General features: G+C 39.2%; 1 protein-coding gene across 12 annotated transcripts in view; it reads right to left on the bottom strand.

Annotated features, from left to right (window-relative positions):
• Positions 1 to 208: 208 nt before the first annotated feature.
• The window catches only part of LOC112574047 (tyrosine-protein phosphatase Lar-like), a 112,454-nt gene continuing 98,269 nt past the window's right edge, over positions 209 to 14,393 (bottom strand). For all 12 annotated transcript variants that reach the window (XM_025254845.1, XM_025254856.1, XM_025254851.1 and 9 more), the window contains 10 exons: positions 13,229 to 13,348; positions 11,548 to 11,702; positions 10,665 to 10,950; positions 9,753 to 9,846; positions 9,363 to 9,439; positions 6,192 to 6,326; positions 5,775 to 5,900; positions 5,028 to 5,182; positions 3,733 to 3,868; positions 209 to 3,598 (listed from right to left, as the gene is read on the bottom strand). In XM_025254845.1, the coding sequence (XP_025110630.1) occupies positions 3,530 to 3,598; positions 3,733 to 3,868; positions 5,028 to 5,182; positions 5,775 to 5,900; positions 6,192 to 6,326; positions 9,363 to 9,439; positions 9,753 to 9,846; positions 10,665 to 10,950; positions 11,548 to 11,702; positions 13,229 to 13,348 (1,353 nt within the window). In that variant the 3' untranslated portion in view covers positions 209 to 3,529. The remainder of the gene's footprint in view (positions 3,599 to 3,732; positions 3,869 to 5,027; positions 5,183 to 5,774; positions 5,901 to 6,191; positions 6,327 to 9,362; positions 9,440 to 9,752; positions 9,847 to 10,664; positions 10,951 to 11,547; positions 11,703 to 13,228; positions 13,349 to 14,393) is intronic.

Here is a 14,393-nt window from a genome sequence, read left to right as displayed (position 1 = left end):
TAGGATGTGGGAACGTCAGAAAAATGGTTTTCTCCCTTGGTCCTTCATCAACGTCTTCATCGCCTCCTTCAATGGAGCTATGTGTGCTGGGGAGGAATGTGATCAGCCTCTTGTACCTAACAGAACTGCTTGTTTCTAAAAGTTTCAGCTTCTTGTACCTAACAGAACTGCTTGTTTCTAAAACTTCATGTATACAGCAAACTACACATTTACAAGGTTTTGGCATTGATCCTTTATTTGCCGATGTGATATCATAATAAAAAAAAAATGTATACAAAAATTCACTGAATGACATGCAACGAAATGTGGGTATAGATCTGATCTTGTTGTCTGAAGCATCACATAAAGTACAAATGCAGTTGTACAAAGCCAGAGAGATGAAACAATCAATGCAAGGTATCTACATCAGTATGTACAGTCAGAATTTGCAGACAGAATTCAGAAACAATAAATGAAAATATTACTGACCCTTATTGGTTTAACATCATTCACTTTTAGCATACATGCAGATGCCAACTTCCTGCCAAAAACATGACAACAAAAGTCGAGGTTTGATTATCAGTCTACAAATTACTTCTAGCTTGGCCATACTATCTGCAAATACACAAACTGTGTCTTGTGTTTACAAAATAAGCACATCTATGCTGAAAGTGAACTAGGAATGATGCAATTTCTTCCCAGTAGGGAATACTGGTCTAGGACTACAGAGAGTGGAAAGAAAGGTAGAGGCCAGAAAATAGATTTCACACAGATGTCACATCTGCAGACCCCTTCCTTGACTTTAGCAGGGCATGTGGCTGCTTTGAAGAACAAGAACTGAGTTGTGAGGTAATGTGCTGCTTACAGCCTCCTAAACTCTCCTTGCTTCTGGGTCTGCATTCACAAGATGAGCAAGTAATCTGCCAGTAAAAAAAGGCTGCCCTGCTGCATGCCGGTAGTCTTGCAGCAAACACTACTTGAAAAAAAAAAAACCTACCAAATGTGTTTCCAGTTATTTCCAGTCCGTTGCAAACAAGCCCACAATTTTCAGCAGGCAAAGCAGACCTTTAATTAGAAAAATCACCATCTCATGCTTGCAGGTTCCAGAAACTGCTGCACAAGAATGATGTTGCCAGAAGACAAAGACGGCAGAGTGGCAAGGGCATGTTCAAAACACTGTGAAGACATGGTGGCCACTGCAGTCACTTCAAACAATGATAAACTACAGGAATCTGAAAGGTGGCAAAGTAAGGAACTAGGTGACCCAACTTGTCATGTGTGTTCACAGATACACACCATCCAATCTTCTTATACTTGTAGATAGACTAACCTACAAATTACACTTATACTAGTCTTCTTGATCAAGGATCGGTCTCAGATCTAATACTGTCAACTTGACATGAGACATGCACACTGTCAGTCACAACTCATTCCTTGACTATTACAGGTGTTCATATACATATGGCCATATGAGCTAGGAACATGCCCAGCAATAGCTGATGACCACAAAATACTTGTTGCAACATTCCACCGTGAGAAGACATGGTCTCTTTCATCTCATATTTGCCATCTATGTCTTTTCATAGTGGGCTTGGCTGCTTGCTGCTGGTCACTTAACAATACTCTCTTGTAATGACCCCACTGTTAACATAGTTGACATACAAAACATCCTGTGTACACTGGCACCAACATCCGACTACAATGGAGAATAAAATGTAAGTGATGTAATCTGCTTGACAATATGATTTTAAAAAACATGAAAATAAAAATGGTCTACAAACATGATTACAGTTTTATTTCTAGAAAAAAAAAAAAAAAGTTGTCCTCTAGGAAACCAGTTCCGATGATAGTGCGACATGACCCGCATACAGTCTTCAAACTACTAAACTATACAATAAAATGATGTAATTTAAATATGCATAGCCTTCATTTCCCCCATTCACACCAACATAATGAAGTTATTTCCTCTTACTGGAGCAGTAGCTCAGTGTATATGTGCATGTTTCTGCTCAAATACATACTCTAGTGGGTACATTTTGGAGTTGAAGACTGCTGTAAGTGGTATGTCGGACAAGCCAGGCTTATGCTGACAATGCCTGCTGATAATATAGAGGCTATCCCTAGTCTGACTCCACCAGCCATGCTGCCCCCAGTAACTGTAGTCTCTAGCAATTGTAATGTGTTGCTGGTCCATATGCTGAATGCAGGACAGGGTGGAACAAGAATTTTAAGGAAAAGGATGGTGGTACATCTGAAAGGCATGCTGGCAAGGGGCAGCTAACAACATCACCTCCCTCCTAAGACTTGGTATGTTATGGCAATGAGGATGGGGGAAGAAGGCAGTGAATTTGTAGCACAACCACTTTAGTACACCAGCATGGTGTAGCAAGTACACCAGCAAGGTGTAGTACTTTCACCTTAATACACCACTGCTGCAACTTGTTCTATTTTGTGAATGTATTCTTTAAAAGCCTGCACCAACTGATCTGAACATAAGGTATGGGACAGAATTCAGCTAGACATAACATTCATCACTTAGAGCCACAACACTGAAAATGCTGTACAGTTTGAAAGATAAAAGCACATAAATGAGGAAATGTTTATCTTGACTTGTATTCTGTTTCATTTTTGTACAGTTAGGGATATATATATATACAGACTCCTGTCAAAGTCATAGTCTACATGTAGCTGAACTATATTCTACAAGACCATCACTATTTCCTGGATTGGTGGGTTGTGCTAGTGCTGTCACTGACAGAAACAGAACTCATATTGGTAACTATAGTAACTGCTTTCCCAGTTGTTCTTACATTAAACATAAATTGGAACATGCCAATTTCTGCACAATTTTCTTCTCATCTTGCGTACACAAACCCAAATCCTCCAAGAATCTGTGCTGAAGTACCTCAACACACTGCACATGGAGTGTGCCTAGTATGTGGTGAAAGTGATAGTCACTGCATGTATGGAGATGGTGTAGCAGCATAAAGCACCAAAGTAAAACTGGACAACACAGACAACAAAGTCAGATGTGACCACTGTAGGCTCCTGAGCAACGGCCCAAATCCAGATGGGGATGCCGTCAATGAAGATGGTGTAAGATGAGTCTCCTCAAAAGTGGAGTCAATGTACTCTGGTGGGCAAAAGCACTCATCAGACCTTGGCAGCACCACCAGGTTTCAATGGAAGCCATCGTGCACTCTGGTTTATGCAGACAGCAACCTGTCTAGATCCCTCCCTCCCCAACCCACCCAACTTGCAGCCTCCTGGCTGTCTGCAGCTTTGTACCAAGGGCAAGCCATTCTCAACAGTCACACACATTATCTCTCCCTAAACAGTCCTCATTCTTCTGCTGCCATCTGTGGCTCTAGTTTCTCCACAGTCTGTAGGCTGTTGTTCATAACCTGAGTGGAGAGGAGATCAACACATTTCCATTTTGTTCACACTCTTGATCACCATGTGAAGAAAGATTCCAGTGTCTGATGATGGGCTCGAATCCTCTGGTGAAGCCCAAGAACTGGCAGACACCAGCATTCACAGCACTGCTGTCTCAGTTTGCATAGTGATCAAAGGAGCCCAGGTACTCCAAAGCAGCACGGTAACAGAACTGGAACTGATCCTGCACCAAAGAGAGTAGAGCCAATCATTAGTAAAAATAAACTGCCTTTCTCTATTAAAACATTGTTTCTCATCACTGTTTCTGCCTTAACTTTGCTTGTGTGAAAAAAGCTGCATCAGGCTGAGAACACTTACCTCCGTCTGGACCATTGCTGGACGCTGGGTGCGTAGCATCTTAACAGTCTGGAACATGTCCACAACTCCTTCATAACGCATACGCTCCAAGACAATGGAAAGTGTGATGAAGACCCCAGTCCGCCCCACACCAGCACTGTCAACAGCACAACACACTCAGTCATGAATAGAGACTTATCTATTTTGTCTCTTATTAAAGACCAACCTGGACGGTTTGCATTTTTTTCAGATATTGGTAGATATAGGTGATATAAACCTAACATGTAAATTTCAGCCTCCAAAACCCATCTGTTAATTATCTGCTATTTTCACCTGCAAAGGTCACATTGGTACACTATTCACAACATTGCCTGTAGTCAACATTAATCAGAGAGAGAGAATGAGCGACAGTTCGGATTATTCGGACCCAGACAGTCTGCATTTCTTGTGGTTCTGAAAAACTGCTCCTTTAGCACAAGAAATGCATACTTTCAACGTCCGAATAACCCGAAATGTCACTCATTCTCTCTCTGTTTGGTGTTGGACTGCTGGCAACTTTGCGAATGGAGCACTAGAGTGACATAGTACATCGTTACCAGAGCTTGTTGATCGCAGGTGCGAACCACATACTTTGCAAGCAGATAATAGATCAATTTTGGAAGCTGCAATTTACAGGTTAGGTTTGTACTGCTTATATCTACTGATATCTGTCAGGGCTTCTGCTAAGGGTAAATTCTTTGGGGTCCCAGGGACCCCTTCTTCAGATTTTTATGGGGTCCCTGTTCTTCGCCCAAATTTGAATGGGACTCCATTGACGAAAATGGAAGGGGTCCTACAAACTTTTAATGCGTACTGGACGCAATTTTTTGCGTAAGCAGAAGCCCTGTCTGTAAAAAATGTAAACCATTCAGGGAGGTCTTTAATGCTTTTGCTAAAACACAATGAGTTTCCTGAAGAGAGGTAATACAGAACATATGCAAAATCTGAAAACAATGATGTTTTTACCATTTCTGTCAGAACAAATTAAAACACTTCTGAGTGATGGATTAAAAAAAATAATGTATGGATGGCTGCAGAAAAATAAAAGCTATCATATGTTTTTTTATGTCTATAGGGCTAAACTGTAGTGTCAAAATGGTCTGAAGATTTTCAAGAAGTGTTACAGAACAAGGACTGTGAATATGCATGCTCCTACATGTATGTGCACACACACTCTCCAAAAACATACTACCAAAAAAAAAAGCAAATGCTGACATTTTCCTTTGATGCTAAAAATGGATTCTGAAAGAAGAGACAAGCATTATCAACTGCATTACCTGCAGTGCACAGTAATTGGCCCCTCCTGGCCAAATTGTTCTTTGGTCTTGTGAACCTGACCAATGAAGTCGATAAAGCCTTCACCAGACTTTGGCACACCCTGTTCAGGCCAATCTGTGAACTGGAACTGACGAATAGTGCGAGACTGGCCATCCTGCAAAAAAAAAAAAAAAATTGCGCTAACACTGCCACAATGGCATAGTTTGATAGGATTGTTCATTGCTCTTTATTTTATTTTTATGTTAATGCTGCTGCAATGGCACAATTTGGAGAATGTTCATTTAGATCTACACCGTTTTTTTTTTTATTTATAGATTTTTTTGGTTTTTTTTTTTAATACATGGATCGTAGCAATATATCAGTTTCACAACTGCTCTTTCTAAATGAGTTTAAATTATGCTAGTCTTGTTTGTAATTACTTAGAGATGGTTTTGAAAACTCAAACTGTGCCATTTAAAACACCCTATTTTTCAGGAAAGACCTATCAGGACACATTCTGATCCCATCAGCAGAAGTGGACATCCCCTCATGTACTGCTAGCTGTGTCCCTTCTCATAGCATTGCCAAATCTTTTGAGTCTCTTTAAGTCATCTCAAGAAACTAATTTTAGATTTATCAGTAAAAGGCTCCAAACCCAAATACCAGGGGGAGGGGGTGGTGGTGAAAGAACAGATATCACAACTACAACAGTCCAGGAAGAAGCAGCTGTTTTCCCTGAAAAAGGCAAACTGTGTTGAGACACTCACCCTGGCATCTGTAACCTTGAACTCACGCAGTATATATTGGGGCATATTGTACTCAGTCATAGGGTCCACAACAAAGTACTGGTAACGTGCTGATCGCTCACTTGGCCAGTACTGGTGACACTTCTCCTACACACACATGCGTATCAGTTATGTGTAACTTTTGAGAGAGAGAGAGAGAGAGAGAGAGAAAATGATGGATCACATGCTTCATTAATAAAGCTGCCTGCCTTAGAGAAACGTACTCATTTATGCTATGTCAAATAGAAATTTGTACTGTCCTTGCCTATTTAGCTATGAAAGTGCACACATTTATTAATGCACAAATATATTTAATACTTTTTAATTTGCTTTACCAAGCAGTAATGACAAGAGACAAGCTGTCTCTGTGTACAAAGAGTGGTGACGTGGACTACTCACTCTCCCCATTTCGCGAAGCTTGGTAAGCATGACAATGATGGTGGAGTTGTGCTCCCACAACATGCGCCAAAAATCTTCTGTTGTTTCAGCTAATGGTCCCTGTGTAGCTACATATGCCTTCTTGTATCTATAACCCTGGAAATGAAACAAGAAAAGGAATGCAGTACTAGAATTCTACTAAACATGTGTTAAGCCTTTATGCATGAATATTCTGATTAACTCAGCAACTGTCACATTAGCTTTAAAACACTTCTGGGCAGCCTATTCACACAAAACTGCTGTGAACATATCAGTTTGTGGAAAAAGAAACTGCTGAAACAAACTGTAGCACCATTAATGTCGAATGAAACAACAACTAAAAAGGTTTCAATATTTTAAACTTGTGAACAACTGTATAACTGAGTCTTTTAACAGTGAATTAATCCACTTTGAAAAAAAACATGAAAGGAAATCTATGAATAAGACTGATGAGTTTGAAGCTCTTGTTTTTGTTATTTGGTTCCTCTTGGTGTTTTCTGTATTTGACTTTGTTCTTTGCTTAGTATGGTTGTTTATTCTTTTATAGTTCATGTGTTATTTGTTTGTTTTCCTGTCCCTTGTAGGCTGTCCATGTTTCGTTTTGTTCTTAAGCACTAAGAGCATACTCCTTAGGAGTGTGAGTATGCGCTTTACTAATTTTGCATTTATTATTATTACTAAGTGTGGGTATGCAACTTCTGATTACACAGTGATATTTGTTTGGTGCCATTTACTAAACCTTAAAATGATGCTGATCTATACATTACCAGCTTCTATGGCCCATTTAGACCAGACAGATCTGCGACAATTATTGGTAAAGCATATGGTGGAGGCATGTGTTTCTATGTCAACAAAAGTGTAGTAATACGGTGATTCTTTGAGAAAAGATGTATACTTGTGACTATGAGCTGCTCACAATTTCTCTAAGCCCACTTTACCATTTATTGTTGTTGTGCTTCCATATAGAGCTGCCTCTAATGGCGCTTTCCACAGATGACGTCACGATTAAGCCGCACAAGGGCTTCTGGGAATGCCATGCAGACAAATACATTCCCCGCATGTACTACACTAGCGTTTGCAGCGAGTGCGTTGCTGTGCAGTTTGTTGTTCCAAAAAAACAAAACGTGAGCGTGTAAAAATACAGTTTCAAATTGGAGAAATGCAAATGGAGGCGGTGGTTTTAACGGAGAAAGACGTACCTTTCGCCTTCCTTGTCGGTGATCCCTCTGAATACCGGCTAACAGAACTGAAACGATGGCTCAAATGCCACGGTCAGAGTAAGAATGTGACTTTACGAGAGGCAATTGAAAAAGTTCGTGCGTGTATTGCATTGGGTATAAAAGTTAATCCAGGGGTAGACAAGGGTAAATGGTATGAGCTGAAAAGGAGCGGGATCAGTAACCAAACGACAACGGCTGGACAACATTTCCGTCTGTGGACATCCCGGAGATGTTTAATAATGGCTCTGCTTACCACTATTTGATTAAACCCATTGCTCACTTTGGACACGAATATAACAGCGTCAGCAGTGACGTGGATTCTGACAAAGCAAATCCTGCACTTTAAACCCTTTGTCCACGAGCAAAACATCTCCTGGTTCAATGTGTTGTAGAATGCCATATTTCTCAAGTTTATCAACATCACTAACACTTCCCTCATACAGATCTGAGACAAAACATGCAGCACCTTTAGGGGGTACTGCAATCAGTCCTTTCATTGTTGTGTGGTGCTTGTAAGAGGAATGCACATTGCCTTGCTGCCCATAATCCCTGGGTGTCTGACAAAAGAATTCTGTGCAGTCTACAGAGCATCTGACATTTTTAAACTGTCTAAACACTCTTTGCAAAGATGTTTTAACTATATCTTTTGTTGGGAACATAGGGACATTCATAGACTTGAAGTGTAGGAACATAAACTGAATCCATGCGATAAAAATTTTGCTTACTAACGATTTAGATGTGTCAAACATGTAGGCAATCATTTTCAGTGAAAGTCCTCTTCGCAGTCTCAGAAGTGTAATGAAAAGTTCCTCTTTTGGGGTAAAACGCCTAGATGGACCAGTTTTCTTCTCATTTGTTCCGTTCTCTGGTATTTCCCTTGGAGTCCCAGTATTGAAGGTTGTATTTTGCTGGACCAAGAAATGTGTACATAACGTCAAACTGCTCGGGAAATAGTCCAACTATAAACTTTGTATTCTTCCTGTCTTTAAAAACAAAGCTTGGGTCCATCCTGTTGGTAACTTCAGGTTCACTTCGATCATTTTTCACTGCAGCAGCGTTTCTCATGATTATAGTTTCGATTTTAGCTCCAAGCATGTACTGATCATAAGATGTTTGTGTAGCTTTGTGGTTTGGGCTAGCCGACTTACATTCAGCAGATGCACTCTCAGCCACGGCTTCGCCTGCGTCTTCAAATGTTGTGTTGTCACTTTGTTCTGTGGATTCTGGAAATGATGAGTTTTCTTTGCGAAGCCTTTTTCTCCCAAGTTCACGTTGATAATGTGCAGTTTGGTCGCCACGTTGCGCTGGAGCCTTCTTTTTACCTCCCTGTCGCTTTTGTGTTTCCTCGTCTGTAAGCGTTGCTAATATTGGTTCTTCGTTCTCAGAGAGCAGACATATGTGTTCCTGGTTATTTTCTCCACATTTTGGAAATCAGATCGCCCACATAAAAACTGCCAGCGCTTTGCTTTCTCAGTCTTTAACTTGGCCTGTTCTCTTTCCCACTGGGTCATTTTGTCACTGGTCTTACCAGGCTTTGGAAAAGAAATAAAAAACGTCCCCTCCGGTAATCGCTCTGGATATCTGGAGTCCGATTTACATAAACCCCAACAGCAGTGCTTGATTCCTCCTGTTTTCAGCACTGTTTCAGACATTAATAGCAAAAATGTTGCTTCTTGTCAGTCGCCGTAGCGTAGAATACACAGAACAACGTGCAGCGTTTGTCCGCAAAGCAATCCCATGATGCTCTGCTGTGTGACGTCACAATCTATTTTTAGTAACCCGAGAAAGCGCTATTGCCCTCTGGGATAAATAAAGTCTTATCTTATGTATGTCTTACGTACACTGGCAATAAAGTTGTAAAAAGAATAAAAATTAGCAGTGCAATAACAAAATGTATATTTAGAAAATAATCAGTCATGTAGACAAATCTTACATCTATAAAGCTGGCATTGATGTAGTCAGAACCATCAACACCTCGTATAGGTTGTAGACACACTCTTGTTGACTCATCTGGTGAACATGAAGAAAACAGTTGTAAAAAATCTACTGTGATTAATTTTACAGCAGTAACTGCAAAAACAGTCCCACATAAGGTAATAAAGTATGAAAATAAAAGGGAAAATGGTCATCAATAAAGCACAAAAATAAAAGGGAAACTATAATTTTCCTCTATAAACACCACTTTTCTGGAGACTGCTATATAATTTCACAACAGAATGTGCATATTTCACTGAAAGATCCATCCTCACGCCTATATCAATAAGATGAAGTCTTTAGTCTATACAGAAATAAAGTGAGAACATTTGTAAGAGCATGTACTCACAGGGCAGAATATTCACAAGTCGGTTCTTAAACTTGTTTACAGGCAGGTTGGCACTGATGAACCTATTAGGGCTAGCCTTTACATTGGCCAGGCGCTGAAGCCACAATGGTTACAAAAGTGAGAATGTTTCATAAGTGATAATGGTATTAAAAATATGCAATGTGATGATGAAAATAGATAAATACCAGGTCAATTTAAAGTCACTAAATTCTGTTTTTTCACATTCTTTTATAAAATAATAACATAAACTAAGCATTACAACCAGGACTGTGTCAATTGATGCAAATGACCGTGATTGAGTCTGCTCATACATACATCGCAATACATTGCCTACATGGTATGCAAACAAACACGACTGACCAACAGAACAATAAACAGAACAATAAAAATACAACTGTAACTGATTATAAGTATAATGGTTGATACAGTAGGAAAACTATTGCCAAAGAACATTAAATGACACATTTTGCCATGAAAGGAATACCCAAACAGCTACTGTCCTTGACCAGTCTCAAGCGAAAGTCAACTATTCAGACTAAACTTAGCTGTCAACCTGCATTTGAAACCCACAGTTCAAGACTTATTTTGATGAAACCCAACCTAGATTCCTCTCCATACACACCTATTTACTTGTGCCTTATTTGTTCTATATAATTGTTACTATTTGTCCACTTTCGTTTTTCCTATTTCAGCGAAAGCTATTCAAGAAATGAATTTGCTACAGGTTGCCTTTAATTTTTCCAAGTCACACAAGATACACAATATGTGCCACATATTCTGAACTGAATTCTACACAGGATCCAACATCGCTACCAATGATTTTGAAAATAAAAATAGTTGCAACAAAGTTTGAACATTGTGATAAGCAATATTTTAAAGTGACCACTGACCCTAAAATGGCTTTAGCCTTACCTTGAATTCAAGCTCCATGCCTGTCACTGTTTCTCCAGGTTCAGGCTGAGTAAGTTTTTGAATGTGAGCTGCCAGATTGCGGGCAGGGACCTCAGTGTTACCACATTGCACTGCTTCCAGCAAAGCATCATGGATGAAGATGTACTGATCTTCTGTCTGTACCATGTAGTTGCGTTGTGCCCGAAGACATGTTACATGGCCATAGATATCTACGGTTTTTTCATGCTTGATACGCTCTAACATGGCATCAATGACAATGAAAGCACCTGTGCGCCCAACACCAGCACTGCAACCAGGGTAAACCGTAACACTTTACACAAAGTTAACAATCCCTTTGTTTCTGCATTTATTCCTATTCTTCAACACATCCTTTTTCAAAAGTGATATAACAGATCCTTATTTTCAAACACTGTTGGCTGAATTCTGACAAGATTCTAGTCACACCCTCAGCTTCCTTTCTCTTCACTTCCTTTTCATAAAGCTGATCCCAAGACATCTTCATTTTCTTTTTCTGCCCTTTCTTTTCTGTTTCCCCTGATGTGACAATTCAAATATCCAGCCTAAAATTAATAACAACATTTACAATTTAGTCTTGGAAAAAGTTCATGAGTTGTTTCTTTTCAAAAAGCTGTTATGTACAACTACATCCTGTATTATCTTTATCCTTTTTTAAAGCAAGCAGGCTTGATGTGTTTTGGTATGACATTTAAATACTTTATTAAATAGCTTGGAACAATTTTCCACTAGTATGGAAGAAGACCCCCTACATAGGTAAGAAATATCTGTGGCCATTATTTGGCATATTTATTCACCTTCAGTCTACTAACCTGTAGTAGGCAATGATGGATAACAAAGATCTGAGTTTATTTTTTGGCACACTAACCTGCAGTGGACAATCATTGAACCAGTGTCGGGTGGATTGCTGACCTTAACCCTTCGCATGAACATAAGAAGTGGCGTGGGATGATCTGGCACTCCATGATCTGGCCAGGCAGTAAATTGAAACTGTCGGACTTCTCGCTTTTCTGGGCATCCATACTAAACAACAAAGTAGTCACTTCTGATGACATAGTTGATTTCCTCCAAAACTCCCCATAAACAGAATGGCACGAGGCACACAATACAATGTTATACTCCTATTATTATTAATTACAATGTTTTTCTTAGACAAAAAAGAGTGTCATATTTAAAAATTCTTCTGTTCCTTGCTCTCATGAAGTATCATCTATAAAATGGTATCAATGCCAGTGATGTGAAAGCCATGATAAGGATGTCAGTAGCATGAAAATCTTAAACAAAATTTGTTGTTAATTGTTCTTTTAAAGACAACTGGCACATATAATAGGCAACCTAATAATTAAAAAAAGAAGCTCCAACATAGTTTACGACCTTCCCATAAAAGAAATTCTGCAATAATAAAGTTATTTGTTCATTCACTCTTATTTTTTTTTATTTGTAAGGGGAAGCAGATAGCCTCGTGATCACAGCATCATCATTAATCTGGAGGAATGGTTATGCTGTTCTACCAGTGGAACTACTTGATAGATGAAGCTGTCTTAAGTGGTGGTCGAGCTAGTCTTTTATGGAACCAGCATGTCTGACATTCTTCTTGTATGAATGTTAATTAAAAAAATTCACCAGTCCACTCCTTTATCTTTGCAAGCCAGTTTTTTCCTCTGTCCAGTTCAGAATTGACAATGGTCAACAACCTGGAAATGGTCTTGGGTTCATGCGGTTGAACCACACCAGTTTGTGCTGCTTGACAATTGCAAAAAGTGAGTTCCTGGTGTCCTGAGGGTGGTGACCATGCTACATACACAAACCATCTCAGGTGCTTGGTCTCAAGTGAAGATCTGTTCAACTGTTCTCATGTCTGGTCTGACGACAGTCGACTTCTTTGGGCCAACCGTTGTGTTCTCACATTCTTTGGCACAGCTGGCGAGTCTTATCACGAGCTTGATATATACAGTAGTTCCCTTGATAGCCAGCAAAGACCTTTATTATTTCTTCTCTGTCCTGCTCGAACAGCTCAGCTGGGACATTGTTAAAGCACTGATGTCTGAACCTGCAGGCATGCTAGTTTGATATCCATATGGCATAGTGAATTTCCCCTAGTTGGCCCAGCTGTCAAGTACCTGACTCAATAAAGAGTTGGGTAAGGTAAAGCAGTCAAGGAGTGAGGATGGGGACAGCCCTAACTAAAGGCTGGTCTCCAAAAAAATGTGGTCTTCCCAGTGACCAAAAAATAAAAAATGTTAATAGATGACCTTTACCTTTTTTTAAAAAAAAAATATATCTGAGAAAATACTACTAAGGCAAGGCAGTGTACCCAAGAACATCAGAAATACAAAGTGAATAACAAAGTGGGAACAACAGAAATGTATGGGAAAGAAAAGTCAAATATGAATACCATGACAATTGCTGACAAAAAAAAAAATCTCAAAACATCCCTTCCCTTTGTCCAAGAAAAGTGAGCAATTCTGTAGCAAGTTGTACTTACTAATACTAAATGAACTCCTTATGACAGGTATGTGGAATGTGTATATGGGCAATTTATTACTCACCCGGGACAGATGAAAGGTGCGAATAGTGTATGTTGCCAATTCTGTCACCTCCACAAGCTGCACATGCATCAGGCCATAGGTCTCTGCCCCACGTGATGGCCAGTACTGGTCACACTTGATCTGCTCATAAAACTAGGCATCTCAGCATTTGCAATGCTTTTTCCAAGATGATAACTCAAGAAGACTAAAAGTTTAATTTCGTATTCTTTTCCTGCTGTCATATGACTGCATTATATATTCTTGTATGTCTGCCATATGGAGAAAACAAACAGCATTAAGTTGTGATGGTAAAGTACGACACCAGCCAAAATGGGCACACTGCAAATTATAAATGATACTTCTGTCAATGACTAGTTAAGATTTAAGCAAATCTCTTACCAAAGTACAAGCTGGTTCAATGCGTGTGCAGCTAATAGTTTAATGTTGTCTTATGGGCTTATTCAATACTCTCAAAGATCTGTATCTTATATTTAATGAAATGTTTAATATTTTTTAAAATAAAGAATGCTCTTTGTAAATGATATAAATCATGTTTATCTAACTCAGTTACTGCTGAGTATGGTTTTGAAACTAAGACAAAAGCATGAAAAGTGGCTGTTTTTGCTGAGCAGGGAGGAAAAAAAATGAAAAGTTACAAAGAACTAAGTATTAGTGATGTTAACAAAACTCTCTTATTGCTAGGAATCTGATAAAATCCCACCCCAATATTTACAAAAAAAGGAGAAATTCTGGTTGCTGCCACTCACAGAAAACTTTTATTATGTCAATAATACACAGACAAATTCTTTTGTGGAGCAGGTTTTTATGCTCTGAAAGGAAGGCTCACAAACTAAAAAACTCATTACCATCATTGTCACAGATCATAACAAATCAACAACTCATTACTCTCAAATATACACACACAATGCTCACAAACGACCACACACACACACAATGCTCACATACATGCACATTTTCTACACACATATATGCATATACCTGCCGTATACACATGCACACACACACACACACTTTAACAGATGGGTACATTGTTGTTACATTGTAAGTTGTTACAGCTCAACTAAGCCTCAAACACAGTGTGTGTACCACTTCACTGTAAATGGTTTTTGTAAGGATAGTGTTAGCATTAAGGATATGCTTTCACCATGCTAAGCAATAGATTACA

This window comes from Pomacea canaliculata, linkage group LG10, assembly GCF_003073045.1.
Source record: "Pomacea canaliculata isolate SZHN2017 linkage group LG10, ASM307304v1, whole genome shotgun sequence".
In the NCBI taxonomy this organism is placed as follows: Eukaryota; Metazoa; Mollusca; class Gastropoda; order Architaenioglossa; family Ampullariidae; genus Pomacea; species Pomacea canaliculata.
This window is presented reverse-complemented; position numbering and strand designations above follow the sequence as displayed.